This window comes from Ahaetulla prasina, chromosome 14 (assembly GCF_028640845.1).
Source record: "Ahaetulla prasina isolate Xishuangbanna chromosome 14, ASM2864084v1, whole genome shotgun sequence".
Lineage (NCBI taxonomy): Eukaryota > Metazoa > Chordata > Lepidosauria > Squamata > Colubridae > Ahaetulla > Ahaetulla prasina.
Genome location: NC_080552.1, coordinates 23,591,993 through 23,610,003, shown reverse-complemented (window position 1 = coordinate 23,610,003; position 18,011 = coordinate 23,591,993). Strand labels below are relative to the sequence as shown.

Below are 18,011 nucleotides of genomic sequence, written 5' to 3'. Positions count from 1 at the left end.
CCCCACCTTCCCTGTCGTGTTGAGGGGGGAGGGGGCTTTGCTCAGGCATGGGGGAAGTTCCTGGCAAACCTGTCTTGCTAGTGGGGGGGGCACAGGGGGGGCCCATCACAACAATTGCACTACATAAAACTGCTGCAAAGTAACTTTATTGCCACCAGCGTGTGCACAAATAAATGTTTTCTGGGCATGGGCAGAGGGCAGGAAGGACCCCCTGGAGGGTAGCCGCCGCTCCCCCCCCTGGTCAATTCAGATCTTTGACCCCCAAGAACAACTGGGTCCAGTTGGCCATTGCCAGACCCTAAAGTACAAAACAGAAACCAAAGCGGCCCCTTCCTTCTTCATCCACATCATCTCTTAAACCTGCTTTCTCAGCTAAGCCATCCGGATCTCTGTTTGGGAGGCAGCCCGGGACTTCCTCTTGCTGGACAAGGACAGGAGGGCGTCCTCCCCGAAGGCCCCCTCAAAAGCCTCCCGCACGGACCGCCGGAAGCTCTTCTGCCCCACGAAGACGTAGAGAAGCGGGTTGAGGCAGCTGTTGAAGAAGGCCAGGCTGGATGCCAGCGGGACGCCCAGGTGCAGCGCCCTCTTGACCGCCGGGCTGCCAGAGGTCTTGGACATCTCCAGCAGGGAGAGGACGTGGTAGGGCGAGTAGCAGAGGAAGAAGCAGGCCGTCACGGCCGCGATGATCCGCAAAGGCTTGGGCGACTTGGCAAGGCGCCTGCGCTGCACCTGGAAAGCCACCACACCATGACAGACGGCGATCACCGTGAAGGGCAGGAGGAAGCCAAAGACGAACCTGGCCAGGATCATGGCTCTGTGCCTTTTCCTCCACAGGCTCCGGCTTTCCTCGCTGGTGTAGTTGCTGGAGAGGGCAAAGTTGTTGTAGCAGCTGGTGACGTTCCTCGCACTCAGGGCCGTGTCTCGGAAGAGGAAATACGGGGAGCTGATGAGCAAGGCGGCCCCCCAGGTCACCAGCGCGATGGCCCAGGCCAGCCGGGGTGTCCGGTGATTCCTGGACCACACCGGCAGGACCACCAAGAGGCAGCGGTCCAGGCTGATGACAGTCAAGAGGAAGACGCTGGCGAACATATTGAGGAAGGCCAGGCTGCTGTTGAGCTTGCAGAGGAAACGTCCGAAGGGCCAGTGGAATCCCAGCGCCGTGTAGGTGATGCTCAGCGGCAGGAAGAAGGTGAAGACGAAGTCGGCCAGCGCCAGGTTGAGGAACCACACCACGTTCACCGTCTTTTCCATCTTGAAGCCGGCGATCCAGATGACCAGGCCGTTCCCGGTCACGCCAAGGAGACAGGCCAGCCCGTAGACCGCGATGGAGAGAAGATACAGGATCCTTTCGATGCCCTGGGAGGGATCCGGGGCTGAAGGAGTGAGCTTCTCGGGCTCCCGAGTGGAAGGGGTCAGGAAGGGCGAGAGGGAGAAGTTTTCCATTCGGAAGAGAGAATCCTGAAATGAGAGAAATGTCTCATATAAACACTCAAGGAGCAGAGCAGAATAACAGAGTTGGAAGGGACCTTGGAGATCATCCAGTCCAACCCCCCACCTAAGGAGCAGAACAGAATAACAGAGTTGGAAGGGACCTTGGAGATCATCCAGTCCAACCCCCCACCCAAGGAGCAGATCTTACACCATTTCTGACAGATGGCTGTCCAGTCTCTCCTTGAAGAAAAGCATTCCAACAGGAAGGAAACGGCCCCCAAACTTGGATTGAAACAAAATTTGGCCTAACAGCAATTACTGCATTAATTTTATTTCAATATTAAGCAACACATTATCGGTAATTGCTTTTCTTAGCTAGGAATATTGTGGCTCGCATTTTCAAGCATTGTCCCCGTTGGGATTTTGTTCTGCTTAAACGCCTTTTTAAAATTTTATTGTTATATATTTATTTTCCTTGCTCCGTTTGATTTTTTAAAAATCATTTTCCTCCTTCTCTTTTCCTGTATGCTGACACAAATCCTCCCATATTCTTCCTCTGGTTTTTCCCCCTCTATTTCTCCCCTTCTCTGGGAAAACTCACCTCTCTTTTCTCCTCTTCCAACCGATGCCTCTCCTGGATCGAATTCTGGATTGCTACCCCCACCGTGTCGCATTTTGTCTGTCCGTTTGGAAGAGAGGGATCTTCCCAGCGGTGATTCAGGGTGGCTTGAAGATTTTCCTTCTTCTTTCCATAAGTGTGACTTTAGGGGAATTTGATTTATTTAATATATTCCATCTCTCCTTCCTCAATCTGTTACTGATGAAACTTTAAACCTTTAAAAAGAATTATTTTTTTCAAGCTGAGCATTTATTGGAATGCAGGTCATTGATGGCGGAGGTTGGTTTCATTTACAGGGATGGAAAGAAACTGCTTTATTAAGTATTAATTGTTAATAATACTTAATAAGTCCGGCTTTAGGCATGAAAACTGGCTCGGAAACTTTAGCCCGATCCCTCTTTCTCTCTCAGCTCAGTGGTTGTGGGAAAAATAGGAGGAGGAAGAAATGTTATGCAGCTTCACTACCTTGAATTGTTTATAAATATAATAAAGGTGGGATAAAACAAATCTATAAAGAGAGGAGACATGACAAATATGTCCCAGTTGCAAGGAATCACACCAGCATATCACAAAACTGGCAATTTAAGATATGTGGACTTCAACTCCCAAAATTCCCCAGCCAGATGTTGGGTGGGGGATTCTGGGAGTTGAAGTCCAGAAAACTTTTCCAAGGCTGAGAAATCATAAATTTTATTGAATAGAACACAGTGTGCCCTAGAAGCGCAGTCTGTCTGCTCCAATAGCTCATGTCTTCTATTGTTTAATTCCTGATCTAATTCGCAGCCAATCCTCGGGAGATCCTTTTGGGAGGCGCGGATGGAGTTTAGGAATCCAATATTGCAAAAAAGTGGATTTTAAAATTTGGCTTCCGGGTGGGGCAAATGCATAATGAATACAGCCAGAAACCTTACTCCTTGGATTTTTATTTTGATCTTAACTCTCTGGATAGAAAAAAGTTAAAAATCTCAACCCGAGGGTTGCCTAATTCTCTTGCGCAACCCGCGCATCTCTTTGCAAAATCTCTCCCAAGCAAAAGAGCGCGCGGGAGGCGGGCGGAGCTGCGTTCTTCTGATTGGCTGTGACGCACCGCGGTAGAATCCTCCGGCGGGGGGCGAAGGGAGAGCGCTGATTGGCTGCGGCGCGGGGCAGAAAGTGCTGAACGTTCCATCCCCCGAGCGCGCGGGGCCTCGTGAATTTAAGCCCGGAGTTTGCAGGGAGGCGCCTCTTTTTCGCGGGGGCGTCCGCCGTTGCACCGAGGATCCCAGTAAGTATTATGGTTTGGAGGGGGGAGGAGGAGGAACCTTCTCCTTTTTTTCCTGTAGGATCTCTCGCTCTTTCCCGGAGGCTACTTCTCTGCATAACAGGCGGAATTTCAACTGGTCACTCCGGCTTTCTCTCCCCTGCCTCCCTGGCTTTTGCAGCCTGTTGCAAAACCGGACCCCGCCAGGCTGTCTTCCCCAGCTCGGGACGGTTGCAGATCGTTGGTAGCTTTAGGTCACTGCCTCTGGATCAGCCTTTCTTTCTCCTGCCTGGAAAACATATGTTATTAGAATGTTATTAGAATATATTAGCAATTTAATAGAGTCAATCTTTGGTCCCGGGGACCGATTTCACGTCATAATCCTGGGACACGTGTATTTGCCTTCATTCGTGAGAATGCAGTCTGCCTACTGTGCGCAGACAGTGAGCAGTTTACAGGAGCATAGCTGGGATTTTAAAAACTTGCTTGGCAAAGGGACAGTGAGAGAGGTGGTTATACAAAATGTGATTAAATAACTGAATAAGGTGATAAGGATGGAAAGCTGCTGATTACAATGTCAGTTTGCAGCGTTGCAAACATTAGAAGCTATGCGCCAAGTTCATATTTGCTCCTGAGACGCCAGGCAGGCCTTGAGCAAAAAAGGAGTAGGGTGTAAACTCTACTTACATGTGTTTGCACAGAAACTTGTGTGCAACCTGACAGTTTGGTGCCCTCCATGGCCTGTAAACGGGAAAGTTAGGAAGAACTTGAGGCCAGGCAGAAGTTCAACACCAGATTATACAGCAGGGTTGGGAGCTTCCCAGAGACTTTTCCTCCTCTTGGAAAGTTAATATATAACTTGAAGTGGTAAGACAACCCCTCTTTGTCTAGGCAGAAACTCCGGGAGGGAGGGAGGGATTGGGGTCAGCTGATGGGCTGGTCATGGAGAGCATAGGGCGCTCTCTCTAATCTTGGTAACTTTTAAGACTGGGGGATTTCAATTTTCAGAATTCTGGGAGTTGAAGTCCACAAGTCTTAAAAGTTGCCAAATTTGGACAACCCTGCCTTAGGGCTTCCTGCTACCCACTCCCTTGGGAGCCAAGTCCAGAGCCCTTCTTCTGCAGCTGTTAGTTGGGCCATTGTCCAGCAAGAGCCACGCTCAGCTGGTCCCTCCCCAACCGGGCTTTATTCATACAACATGCTAGAGAGAGGATTCCTTAAAAGCACAAATGCTGGGAGGAATTCATGCAATCCTCTAAACCAGAGGTCTTCGAACTTGGCAGCTTTAAGACTTGTGGACTTCAACTCCCAGAATTCTCCAGCCAGCATAGTCTTAAAGCTGCCAAGTTTGGTGACCCCTGCTCTAAACCGTTTTTTCTCTACCGTAGCAACTTAAAGATGGGTGGACTTCAGTTCCTGGCACATGGGAATTCTGGGAGCTGAAGTCCACCCATCTTAAAGTTGGCCAGAGTGTAAAGACCTGTCCTAATCTAAATCTAATGGTTCACAAGCCATCCAGATTCAGAAGGCACCAAGCCACACCCTTGGAGGTCTGATGTGGCATGTGAATCTGGCCACTGGGTAAGCCACAACATCACAACATAAGCTGCAGGTCTGCCCCTCCACCCTGGATGTTTAGAATGGTTGGTTCATTCATTCATCAAATCTATATGCCACCTGTCTCACTGCCGACATAACTCTGGTTTGCATTGATTCCCGTCTTATAACCCTCCTTTGAAGAGCCACCTTCCCCATACACACACCTTAAATCATGGCCTAAATGCAAGGCAGAGACATTCCTTTTTGAGGGCGGTAACAGAATGCTAATTTTGTTCTATGTTGCAAGATACTTTGCGAGACGCAGCATTGGTGTTTTTTACAAAATCAAATTTTTGCAGGCTGCTAGTACTTCCTGGTGCCATGGCCAACACAAACGCCGGCGGAGACCAGGTCACCAGGGACCTCTGGGTCTCTCATAACAAGATGGTGATGGAAGCCCTGGACACCAATGACCCCGAGGTAGGTCCCTCTTCTGTTCCCTTCTGCTTCTTTGACTGGTGACCTCAATTGGGAGGGGGCTGTATTGATCCGGGTGGGCAAAGGCCACTGACCAGCGGCGTGACGTTCAACTGAAAGGTTTTAAGCTGGCTCAGCTCTTCCAGGTTGACACACCTTTCAACCTTGCGTAGGGAATAAGAGCAGCGAGAACAACATGTTCCAGAGTTGGGTTTGTTGCAATCGATGGCTTGCATTTCTCTTTAGTAAACAGCCTCTGCAGTGGCACTGCTGGTGCAGCTCACGTGGGAAACTCCAGGGAACGCCTCCATTCCCCCCTCAGGCTGTCGGGAAGAACGCAACAGGCCTATTGGTTCACCTTTCTGAATTGCTGTAATTGACTCACTCAGGGAATTACATACCTGCACTTCAGAAATCTTTCGTGAGGGAGGTTCAAAAATATTTACTGTGATGCTACAAAGATAGCATGCCAACGGATCAAACCAGATATTCACGGCAGCCCCCAATGCAAAGCAAGATCTATCGTTAATTGTTTAGGAAAATTAGAATCCATGGGCATTTAAATATGTGAAGCACCTTACTCTCTCAAGGTGAACTATATCCTTTGTACTATTCTTTATACTGTATCCTTTACAGCCCGCTTGCCTGGGGGCCCATGGTGAACTTCCTTTCTTTGGAGGGGTGTGCATGCCACGCCCTCTGCCTTCTCACCCCCAGCCCCAGACAGACACCCCTCTCAATCCTATTCCAGAAAGCCCACTTTTCTGCCCTCCCCAGGTCTACGATATTATCAAGAAAGAGAAACGGCGTCAGAGACTCGGGTTGGAACTGATCGCATCGGAAAACTTTGCCAGCCGAGCTGTTCTGGAGGCCTTAGGTTCCTGCCTGAACAACAAATACTCAGAAGGATATCCGGGGCAAAGGTGGGGCTGGGAAGGAAGCGGGTGCGGTCTGGGGTTGAATACCTGAAGACCCTTTGACCAGATAAAGCCCCCCACCCCGCCTGGATCTGAGGCCTGTAAAGGGGATGCTAGGAGCAACCTATTTTTCCCCTTCCCCACCCATGTTATTGATACAGTCCTTGACTGGAAATTGGGCCCTTAATTTCCAGAATTATTGGCCCTATGGTGGGGGTCAGAACTGGATATGTTGGTGGGTAAAATGATCATCAGATCTACAGTCTTCTAGTCTCTTCCCACAGATGTTTTCTGAAACTTGGTTTGCATGTAGCTGTGCAGCCTTCTCACTGGGGCGGTCTGGGTTTTGCTTAGCTGGCTGTTTAAGGGTCTTCAGAGATTTCTCCCTGTAAATGCACATATGCCAAAGGTGTGGCATTTAAACCAGTGGTTCTCAACCGTAAGCTTTGTGGGCTTCAACTCCCAGAGTTCCCCAGCCAACGGTGGCTAAAGCTGCCGTCTATTTTTTTTTCCTGTTAGATATTATGGTGGGACAGAATTCGTTGACGAGTTGGAAAGACTTTGCCAGAAGAGAGCCCTGGAGGCCTATGGGCTAGACCCACAGAAGTGGGGGGTCAACGTCCAGCCCTACTCAGGTATTTTGCAAGGTCTTCTAGAACGGACTGCAGAATGCCTGTCGGTGGCAGCCCATATGGGCACAACAGACCTATTTTCACCAGTTTGAATGTGACTCAGTGCAGCTGTCTCTGTGTCCCTTTTTTCCAGGGTCCCCCGCAAACTTCGCTGTGTACACCGCCCTGGTTGAGCCCCATGGGAGGATTATGGGCTTGGATCTGCCAGATGGGGGTCATCTCACCCACGGCTTCATGACTGACAAGAAGAAAATCTCCGCCACGTCCATCTTCTTTGAGTCGATGCCCTACAAGGTGAGTTCCATGCCACCTAGGGAGGGAGGGAGGGAGAGTGCTACCCGTGGGAAATTTGTGTGAAGAGTTTGTGTGAACTTCAGGATTGCGCTCCTCTTCTGGTGAAAAGAATTGGGGAGTGGGAGCCTCAGCATGTTTGCCACAAGCCTTTCCTGCAGTGGTGAAATTCAATTTTTTTTACTACTGGTTCTGTGGATGTGGCTTGGTGGGCGTGGCAGGGGAAGGATATTGCAAAATCTCCTTTCCCACCCCACTGGCGCCAGCCAGAGGTGGTATTTGCCAGTTCTACTCATAATTTCCGCTACCTGCTGGATTTCACCCTTGCTCCCCCTCCCCTTATTTTGACATTACCCCTCTTAACTTCTTCATTTGGCTTCAGGTCAACCCCGAAACGGGCTACATTGACTATGACCGACTGGAGGAGAACGCCCGCCTCTTTCATCCAAAGCTGATCATTGCAGGTGAGGCTCCTTCTCTTCCACTCCCCGGGGTTACTCAGAGGTCATCTGCTTGGGCCTGGGCACCCTTCCCAGGTTGGGCTTTCCTTGTCTTCAGAAAAGTCCAGAGACCAAAATGACAGGAGTACATTTGATGTACAGAATTGTGAAGATCAAGTTGAGGAGGAGAGAATGCTTCTCTTGACTTTCCACGGGGAGAGCCTTCCACGTCAGGCGGAGCTCCACCCTAGAAGCAAGTCCAGGACCCCGCTAGCATCTCCTTCCCTGGAGCCCTTTGGAGTAACCCTCGCCCTCTCTCCCACCCCAGGGGTCAGCTGCTATTCCCGGAATTTGGACTACGCCCGGATGAGGAGGATCGCGGATGAGAACAGCGCCTATCTCATGGCCGATATGGCCCACATCAGTGGCTTGGTGGCCGCCGGCGTGGTGCCCTCCCCCTTCCAACACTGCGACGTGGTTTCCACCACCACCCATAAAACCTTGCGGGGCTGCCGGGCTGGCATGATCTTCTACCGGAAAGGTGAGCGCTGCAGCGAGCAGGTAACAGAGATGCTCCGTCTTCCTGGGCTGAAACCCCTGGAGGAGATGGGCAGGCATCCGGCACCTTCCAAACACCCTTCTTCCTTTCTCCAGGCGTCCGCAGCGTGGACCCCAAAACGGGGAAGGAGGTCCTGTACAACCTGGAAAGCCTCATCAACCAGGCAGTCTTTCCTGGTCTCCAGGGAGGCCCTCACAATCACGCCATCGCAGGTGAGCCGCCCTTGAGAAAAAGATGGTCGGATCCTGGGAACTGGGAGGGAGGAAGAAGAAAAATTGGCGAACGTATTCCCGCCTGCTTCCTTCGAGCTCAGGGCAAGAAAATGTTTGAAAAAAATGGGTTTCATTCACACCGCAGGGGGCCTTGCAAAGTCCATTCCTTCTGCCTAGAAGGTTTTTCAATCCCTGTCTGGCATGGCCTGTCCCCCAGGGGTGTCATTGTACACAGGCACTACTTAATCCATCTTCCACTCTTCGGGGGGGTCGGGACAGGCATTGCTGTGGCTTTGAAACAAGCCATGACTCCCGAATTCAAGACGTACCAGCAGCAGGTGGTGGCCAACTGCAAAGCTTTGTCAGCCGCGCTCACCAGCTTGGGATACCACATCGTCACTGGTAAGAAAATAATCCTCTTCAGGACAATTCCCACACCTTGCGAGGTTTATTTCCGAATAAACGTCTAACAGGATTGTGTTGCTAGGCAGCCGTGTGTGTAGTTCTCCTTGGCGTCTTCTCCGAAGGACACAGGGCTCCCCAGGACAATGGTGCTTCATCGCACCTTCAGCCGCTGGGGTTTTTTTTGGCTCTCCATGCAGGGGGTTCCGACAACCACTTGATTCTTGTCGATCTGCGCAACCGGGGCACGGATGGGGGACGAGCTGAACGGGTCCTAGAGCTCTGCTCCATCGCCTGCAACAAGAACACCTGTCCAGGTGAGGGAGGCTCAGCCAGAAGGGACGCGCTTCGGCCCCGGGGGATTTGCTAGCGTTGGGGTTTAGAAGGACGGTGACGGTTGGTTGGTGTCACCACTTGGACCTTCTTACACAGGGAAAACGATGCAGTGGCTAATAGTGACCTCAATAGTGACCCTTGCGGTCAAGGAAGTTCAATTCTGGCAGTCCCAGCTCCCATCCTTTGGGGGGCTGTGTTGGCTGGGAGAGACTGAAATCGGAAAGCCAAAATCCTGAATCCCCACGCTAATGATCACAAGGGGAGTTGGAACCCAGCAACACTTGTCTTAAAGTTGATTTAATGTAGGCCTTTGAGACTGAACGGCTGTCACTGAGCACAGCTGCTTGCAGGAATGACTGTCTGCTTAAATCCCCCACCTGGCACCAACCTGCAATTTCTTTCCTGCAATTTAATCCCTATTTCCCCCCTCCCCCTCCTTGTAGGAGACAAAAGCGCTTTGCGCCCCAGCGGGCTGAGATTGGGGACCCCGGCTCTCACCTCCAGAGGACTCCTGGAAGACGACTTTAAAAAAGTAGCTCACTTCATTCACAAAGGTGGGGTGGTCATTGCACCTGCTTGCCCGTCCTCTTCCCCCCCCCCTTTCTTAGGCCAAGCAGTTATTGTGAATCCTGGGAAGATTGGGGGTGGGGGATAGTGAAGTGCTTTAAGGCAGAGCTCTCTAATCTTGGCAACTTTAAGACTTGTGGACTTCAAATCCCAGCATGCACTGGCTGGGAAATTCTGGAAGTCCGCAAGCCTTAAAGTTGCCAAAGTTGGAGAGCCCGACTTTAAGGGAACCGGGGGAGAACTTGGAGGAGGGGAGGGCAGAGCTCCCTGGTTGTGGTCTGCAAAGCTGCAGAGCAAGACATGAGCAAGTGTAAATAAGAATTTCCTACCCTTTCAAAGCAAGATATTCTTAAGCCTAGAACAGACTCCTCTGAGAAGTGGAGGGGGGGGGGCTCCCTTTCTCTGAAATCATAAAGGCAAAGTCCAGCCAGGTGAACCCCTTCTTTCTTGCCTCCTAGGGATTTCATCATTCCACAGGGAAGGATTGGGCAACCTCCCAAATTTACCCTATTCCTCAGTCTTGTTTCAATGAGGTACTTAGGCAGGTGTCTCTCTTCCCTCATGCAGGTATAGAGCTCACCTTGCAGGTCCAGAGCGACATGAGCCCCAAAGCCACCCTGAAAGAGTTCAAGGAGAAGTTGGTGACGGAGCAGAAGTATCAAGGGCTGCTAAGGTCCCTCGAGCAGGAGGTGGAGACCTTCGCCAGTTCCTTCCCGCTTCCCGGCTTGCCTGTGTTGTAAAGGAGCCACATCTGGAATGGCAGCCCCCACCCACCCCAGCTGCCCTCTTGCAACAAGACCCTCCCTCCCCCCAATACCCGTCTTTGGTTTCCCTTGGCTTGGCCTCTGCTTTTGTCATCAGCTTTTTAACCAAATTCTGTTCCTCCCCCTTTTCTTTTAAAAAGAAAAATGTACTGGAGCTGGCAAGGAAATGGAAGGAGGGTGAAATTTAGCATGAGGGGCCGCTGTCATCAGCGTTGCCTTCCTTTCTTAGGGAGTGAGATCCCAGGTCAATGAACAGGAGTTTCACCCTTACGAAAGAAAAATAATCCATTTTAAATGGGGGAGAGGGAGGGTTCATAGTCCAGCTAACTGAGTTGTATTTTTATGAGGTTTGGCATCTGGGGCAGTGAGGCTGTTTTGTGGGACGGCTCCACGTTTAGTCTCAACGGTTCTTTGGAAAGTAATTCTGCAAGACTCCTTGAAAATGTGTAAATGAAGACTCAATCATCCAGGCCAAAAGTACCTAAAAAGGTTAAATCGTGGCAACTGGACCAAAGTTTATTAAAACGGAGACTTTTTGTTACTCGTCCAAGTGACTTCTTCGGAAACTCCCTGCTGCCTGTATGGCAATAGTTGTGGGTCATTTCAACATCTCTCTGCCTACCCAAAATTTTCGTTCTGACTGAAGAAGTCACTTGGATGAGAAACAAAACAGTTTTAATCCCCTTTGGTCCAGTTGCCATGATTTACCCTTTTTAGATACTCCTTGAAATGTTTTTGGACTCGTTTCAGAGCCCTTCCTGATGGGATTATTCCACCTTGTGCTCTTTCGCCCTTTGACCTTGTGGGAAAAGGAAGAAATAGCACAATTGTATAAAAGGTTTTCAAGCAGAAGATGCTATCTAGGCCTGTTGCCAGAAAAAATAAACAAACACATTGATACAACAGGAGAAGCATCTCTTCTAGAGATCTTTTGGAGAGAAGTTGGGGGAAAAATTGTTCTCCAAACTGTTTTGCTCTTAAGTTACAGAATTTATTGCCACAGTTTATAGGGATGACAATAACGCTTAAGCAGGAGACGGCCTTCCTTCCATTTACCTCGCAGCCTTACCAGGAAACCTGGTGGTTGGCCAGGGAGGGAAGCAGGAAGCTAAACGATGCAGGGATTTTAATTTTCTCTCGTACGCCTGAGCTTGTCCCACGGTTTGTACTTCCAGTTCCCAAAAAGCAGAGGTGTCGTTCAAGGAAAGGGGCGCTTTTAATGACAAGCTGAGCAACATATTTGACACCAATTTCTCCCCAATTGCAATTTGCCTCCCCACCCACCACAGACAGTTGCCTTCACTGTACTAGATGCACAAGCCCAAAAAGACCGTCAGGACAGTTTTTACTAAGCACAATAAAATTAAGAATTTTACCACGAGTGCATGGGTTATATAAGCTTTAAAAAATACAACAATATATATATAGATATAGATATATATTTGTATTTCAAAAAATATTTGCGCCCAAATAAATAATTTCCTTTTTTAAATATACACTTCTTTTTTCAAGTCACAGTAATTTGGTGTTGAATATTATTTCATCCAGTTCTTGCTCAGGATGTGACTTAATAGCATGAATGTGGGAAGGCTGCCTGGATTTCTCTGAAGGGTCCCAGTTTTTATGGTCTCCTAAGTGCCGCCTATGCAAAAGCTCTGGGACCAAACCAGAAAACCAAACATGCAGAGATGAGAGAAGCTGCTTGGAAAGTGACGGTGTTAGCAGGGAGTGACAAAGAGGGTGCAGGAATTGGCAGTAAGAGGAAAGGTCCTTGGGGGGGGGGAGCCCCGGAAGGCCTGTGCTATGTCTACAGATACTACAAGGGCAGGCCACTAGCACCAGATCAACTCAAGCAAGGTCTATGTATAGTCGCAGAGACTACATTGCGACTCCAGATTGCTCTCAAAAGGCACGATGGCCCTGGAAGGGCAGAGCCACCCGGCTACCAAGCTACACTCCTGAAGCCGTGTTCCTCAACCTTGGCCATTATCAGAGGTGTGGACTTCAACTCCCAGAGTTCCCCAGCCAGCAAGCCACACCTCTGATAGTGACCAAGGTTGAGAAAGACTGCCCCAAAGTCAAAGAAGCCCTCTGAAAACACTGGTGCCTAAAGAACTAGATGACACTTGCCAGCCAACTCTTGGGGATTGCAAGTAAACAAGTTTTAGGGTTTCTTAAATATGCCCAGAAATGGAATGTTTTATTTCCAGATCTGCTCCCTGGTCTTGTTGAAATACAACAATTCTTTGTTGCTGTACCAGTATGGATGACATCAATGAAATTGGCAACACAACCAACCCTCTCCCAGTATTTCATTGGGAGGCACAAGAAATCGATGGGTTGGGAATCTTTTCCAAATGAGTAAACGAAGGGCACTCCAAGAAGCTTTCTCAAGCTTGGTCTTGTGCAATCCTGACCTTCCACAGAAGGAAAAACTGGCATGTTTTCAGCACAAGCTAGAATATTTTCAAGGTCAAACAACGAAGATCTCGATCTACAACATTCTTAGCCACCAAACTGAGGTCTGCTTGAACAGCTTCCTTTATTAGCCAAGATCTAAGCCACTATCTAGAGCAAAGGAATTGTTATCTTTGGAGGGGCTGGGTGTATCCATGCCTACGCTGGCCAGGTCACTGGAACTTGACCTGTCCGGCCAATTTGGGGTTCAAAACTCTTGGGTGTCGGATTATGGGAAACAGTGCAGTGTTTCAATGTCACAAGAGGGTCTACACAATGTAGCTGACAGTCTGAGCAACTCTTAGGGTCCGTCCTGGCCAAAAACCAAGCCACGTTAGGTTGTTACCCAAGGGCCACCCACATTCACATCCTCAACACCTGACCACCTCAACAGACTTTAGAGCTGAACCCTCTCCTCGTTCAGAAGTGCAACGCAACAGCGAGTTTCCCTTTTGAATCAGATCGCCCCACCCCCACTCCCCGTTTCGCCATGCAGATTTCACCTCACCTGCAATTCAACCCCCAAAGCCTCAGCGAATCAGAAACTTTATATTCGGTTCCTGAACACTGCCCTCTGCTCCAAAAGGGGAGTTAAAACCAACAAGGCCTCTCATTTCAAATGTGACAAGACAATTGCCCAAATAACAATTCACACTCGTCGGAGTATTATCCCACATGCAAGGAGATGCACTGGAGATATCCCACCGATCTGCAAAAGACCCGACAGGAAGAACTTGCTCACACATTCGGTATCCCAGCCTCCTCCACTCCATGATTGCCCGCCACATTCACGCCCCCTCTGCCTTTTAAGAGCAACCTGGCAGTGGTGCCCAATGTCTGGAGTCTCACTGTAATGCTCTATCGCTCTCAGGATTCCCACGGGACGGTCCTGGAACCGTGGAAGCCTGTTAATGGCCATAGACGAATGTGGGATGAGGAGGGACATTGGCAGGGCAGGCTACGGATGCCGCCTAAATTTTGTACAAAGAGCTGGGCAGGTAATCAAACCTGAGCACGGGGCTAACCCCGCGGATGGGATCCTGAATGTACTGCAATTTCAGAAGCTCGGCCAGATACTGGACCACTCTGCGGTCCTCGTTTGCCAGACCCAGCTGGACTTTCAAAAAGTTCTCCCGCCGCACAGTGACAGAGTCCTCCGTCTCTCCCTCTCGGATGGGGAGGTGCAGGTGATGGCAGAAAGCGTAGAGGAAGGCCTTGGAGCAGAGCTGGGTGAGGAGGGTCTGGACGTGCACGTGGTAGGTGCTCCCCCGCTTGATCTGGGTGCGGTGGTCAGCCAGCCGGAGGATCAGGTGCCCTCGGTACTGCGGACAGCGGAGGGTCTTGTGGTCGGCGTCCAGCACGCTGATGTATCGGCTGTATCGGCTGAGAGAATGCATCATGTTGGGGCCACCTGGAGAGGTTGATCTGTTAAGAGAAGGAACAGGTGCAAATGGGGAGGTTGGAAGGCAAAAGGTACCCGTGAGACAGTGAAGCGTCTTAAGAGGAGGAGCCAACTTTAAACTCTCCCAATGCCCACTATTGAAAAGGCTTCTATAAGCACCTTCGCCCTTCTCTAATGCACTTCCTCGGGAAATCTTAGCTAAAGAACAGGATACCTTATTGCCTTTTAACCGTTAATTCCCTTATCTATGTTTACCTGAACCCCTTCCCCATCTCCCAGCATTGGCTAGAACAGAATGAAGGAAACAGAGGTCACATCTGCCCAATTGCCTCGTTTGCTAAATTAATAGAGGCAGACAAAGTAACTGAATACATAAATGAAGTTAGGATTGTGGCTGTTCAAATCTCAGCCTGGCCACGTCCACTAATCACTGAAACTTGAGGAAGTTAGTGATTTTTAACAAAACTGCAAGTTCCTCTTTCTACCCTCAGGAAATCAGCAACCTTTTCTTTTCAGTCAGCTGATCAACTGGTTGGCAGGAGACAAGAAGCCGAGCACTGGCTGGTTCTGCCAGGCACACCTGCCAGAGTCGTTTGCTGAGATGGGCAGCTACAGAAACCGAATAAATAAACAGGTTAGCCACTTTGGTCCAGTCTAGCCTTATTTCTCAATATAGTTTACCAGGCTCAGCTTTCTTTCAATCCATCTTCCTTGTGACCACCAAGTGTTGCGGAAAGAACATCTCTCAAACCATATTTGAACAGGATATTTACGTATAACGAGGATAAACATGCCAATACACGACACTCTTCTACTTCTACACCTCACTGCCCAGTTCAGTCAGCTAGCCAATACCAGCAGAGACCCATTTCAGATCTCGCCACTCAACATGGCAAGGTCAGAGGCAGGAGGAGCAGGCAATTCTCTCCATGATGTGATATGGTGAGGAAATGTGCCAGGGCAGGACATTTCTGTAACTAACCCCCTCGGGGAAAAAGGTCCAAGGGCCTGAAATGTTACCTCTGGAGCCCCACCAGCTTCCACTTCTGAAAGTCCGTGATCTGCAAAGGCGAGGTGGCCCAGTGCTTCACGGGCTTGGCATACGCGCCGGAATTGGGGACAAAAATGGAGAGGGCGGTGATGAGCTTCTCCACGGTGGCCTTGTCTTCCCCCAGCACTACCAGAGTCCTCCCGCTCAGCAGAGAGTAGATAGCGGGGTGGGCGAAGGGGTACTGCCGGATGAAGCGCAAGGCGCTCTGCCCAGCCTTCTTGGACTTTTCTCCTGTGAGAGCAGCAGGGGATGGGGTTCTGTCGGAGTTGCTGGACGCCGCGCTGCTCATGTAACTTGTGGAATCCGAGCACTTATCCAGGTTCATTTTACTAGTTTCTCGGCCGTCAGAGAGGTAATGAGGATCAAGTTCATAGGCAAGGAGGCCTCCCAGGACCCCATCGTGGGAGCAGTCTGTGAAGTTCACCTGAAACCCTGCGTCACCTGGCCTGTATGGCTGGGGGGGGATGCTGACCACGCCGTCGTCATCAACGTGTCTGGGAGGCACATTGGCTTGACCCTCAAGGAAGTTGGGGCTCTCTTTGCCAATGCAGCAAGAAGCATCCCCCGGAGGGGCTTCAGGCGCAGGGCTGCCTTCCACCTCCTCTTCGGTGCTATCCAGATTTAACTCACGGTTGAACAGGAAACCTTCCTCTTCTTCGCCACCGTAAGGATCTTCATTAATGGCACTTGGGTAGCTCGCTTTAAAATCGTCTGGGATCAGGGCCTCCGAGGGGCAGGTACTGAGGACTTCGATGCTGTCCCCGCTTATGGTCCTATTGCTGGTGACTTTGTCCCTCACCACGGGGGGGCTGGGGGGCGCTTGTAGCAAGCCAGACTGACTTTCAGAGTGGACAGAAGTTGTGGCCGATTTCTCCGTTCCCAAAACTTCAATGCTTTCGCCGCTGCTGACGCTCCCTTTCAGGTCGACATCTAGAAGTTCGACGTTGTCATAAGGGAGAGGGTGGGAGACCTCTGGGTCTGGGCCATCTTCAACCTCTGGGTCCATCTTAATCAGCACAGACTCCACACTGGATTTGTAAGAGGCAAGATCGACTAGTATCTCAGGACTCGGGCAGCTTTCCAAACAAGCCACGTTGGGAGGGTCCAGGTTCTGACCCGGACCGACTTCAAAGGGCTTTTCCTGCTGCTCCTCGTCCAGAAGAGACACGTCTTCGAAAAGGAAGCCAGCAAACGCCTGCTGCTTCAGGAGGGCTCTGCTGATGCGGTTGATCAGGAGGTAGCAGACGTCACCCCGGAACATCTTCTCGATCCGGTGCAACCGGTCGAGGGTCTGGCTAAAGGACTGTTCCTCACAGAGTTCCTGGAGGGTTTTCAGCTTCTTGTCAAAGCATTTGCTGGACTTGGCCGGGATGAGCTTTGGGGTGTAGGAGGAGCCCTGGACACAGGGTGGTGGCAACGTATCATCAACGGGTAACTCCGGCTGGGCGTCTTCTCCGGTCGGCTCGCAGGGAGGCCCGCTGGCCTGCTTCCGTCTGCCGGGCGGATAGGATCGGATCTGCCGGAGCAGGTCGCGGTGCTCAATGATGGCCTTTTCCACACTGGCCAGCTCGTTGGCCTTCTCGATGGCTCGGCTGGAGTAGCATCCTTTGGCCAGGCTGCGCTTCTGCAGCTCGGTCTCACGGTGCAGCACGGCCCGGGTGTAGTCCAGGTCATGCAGCTTCTTCTCCAGCTCGCGGGCAAAGGCCCTGCGGTTGCCGTCCTTCAGGCCCTCTGAGGCGCCCGAGAACTGGGCCGAGAGCTCTGGGAAGAGGCGCATGACCTTGCGCTCGTCAGCTGAGACGTAGGCCAGGCAGAAGGGCCGCACAAAGCCGCGAGCCTCCAGGTCGTAGAGCGTCAGGTGGTGCACATAGGCGAAGGCACCCGCCTTGGAGTCGCCCAGCACCACCTGCGAGTCCCTGGCGAAGCGCAGGCGCGGGTAGGGGCCTCCCGGGGCCGCCCCCGCCGCGCAGGCCTGGTAGTCCACCGACATGATGCGCAGCGCGAAGTAGTTCAGGTCGAAGCCGCCCGGAGCCTCCCCGGCCGGCACCGTCAGCAGCGGCTGCGGGCCCACCTGCTCCGAGAACTCGGCCACCAGCAGGAAGTCGCGCGGGAACGGCGGCGGAGAGGCCCCCGAGCCGCCCCCCAAGCCGCCTCGCCGGGACCACGGGTGGGCGCCGCGGCCTGGCGCGGGCAGCAGCGGCACCGAGTACTCCTCGGGCAGGCCCGGCTCGCGCGCCGCCGCCGCCGCCTCCTCGGCCGCCGCCTCCTCCTTGGCGAAGGCCACCACGTCGGGCGCGCCGATCATCCTGGCCGGGAAACGTCGATCGCGGCCTGGCCCGCCGGAACCGCCGCCGCCGCCTCAGCCTCCCAGCCGCCGCCGGGCGGCCATCTTGGAGTCACATGACCCGTGGGCTGGGGACCTTGGCCCCGGAAGCAGTTGGCGGAGGAGAGGCGGGCTGACTGCCACCTGCCGCGATTGATAGGCTGACTGGGCTGATTGACATTAACGGGAAGGGTTTGTGGAAGAGTAGGGGCGGAGGTGAAAAGAAGGGAGCATTGAAGCGGCCCTGCCGAAAGGCATGCTGGATGTTGTAGTTCTGACTTTCATATGATGGTGTTGAGGATGATGAGATGCTTTTTAGATATAACTGCGCCCGCCTGTTCTCCCCAGAACA

The 18,011-nt window shown here is 51.6% G+C and overlaps 3 protein-coding genes across 4 annotated transcripts; 1 reads left to right on the top strand and 2 right to left on the bottom strand.

Annotated features, from left to right (window-relative positions):
• Window positions 1–237: 237 nt before the first annotated feature.
• Window positions 238–3,024, bottom strand: LOC131185120 (chemerin-like receptor 1). Its single transcript, XM_058157263.1, has 2 exons — window positions 2,033–3,024; window positions 238–1,458 (listed from the first exon to the last, which is right to left on the bottom strand). Exon 2 carries the CDS (start codon window positions 1,441–1,443, stop codon window positions 373–375), a length of 1,071 nt encoding a protein of 356 aa, XP_058013246.1. The 5' UTR covers window positions 1,444–1,458; window positions 2,033–3,024; the 3' UTR covers window positions 238–372.
• A 157-nt stretch (window positions 3,025–3,181) lies between these two features.
• SHMT1 (serine hydroxymethyltransferase 1) lies at window positions 3,182–11,922 on the top strand. Of its 2 annotated transcripts, XM_058157261.1 has the most exons (12): window positions 3,182–3,314; window positions 5,189–5,309; window positions 6,084–6,229; window positions 6,743–6,858; window positions 6,989–7,149; window positions 7,529–7,610; window positions 7,915–8,127; window positions 8,241–8,357; window positions 8,637–8,759; window positions 8,960–9,076; window positions 9,539–9,649; window positions 10,230–11,922. In XM_058157261.1, exons 2-12 carry the CDS (start codon window positions 5,211–5,213, stop codon window positions 10,400–10,402), a joined length of 1,458 nt encoding a protein of 485 aa, XP_058013244.1. In that variant the 5' UTR covers window positions 3,182–3,314; window positions 5,189–5,210; the 3' UTR covers window positions 10,403–11,922. The 2 variants fall into 2 exon arrangements, with proteins under 2 accessions (XP_058013244.1, XP_058013245.1); XM_058157262.1 differs by lacking the exon at window positions 8,637–8,759.
• On the bottom strand, window positions 11,850–17,741 carry SMCR8 (SMCR8-C9orf72 complex subunit). Its single transcript, XM_058157260.1, has 2 exons — window positions 15,306–17,741; window positions 11,850–14,308 (listed from the first exon to the last, which is right to left on the bottom strand). The coding sequence occupies exons 1-2, from the start codon at window positions 17,639–17,641 to the stop codon at window positions 13,855–13,857; spliced, it is 2,790 nt and encodes a 929-aa protein (XP_058013243.1). The 5' UTR covers window positions 17,642–17,741; the 3' UTR covers window positions 11,850–13,854.
• Window positions 17,742–18,011: the final 270 nt, after the last annotated feature.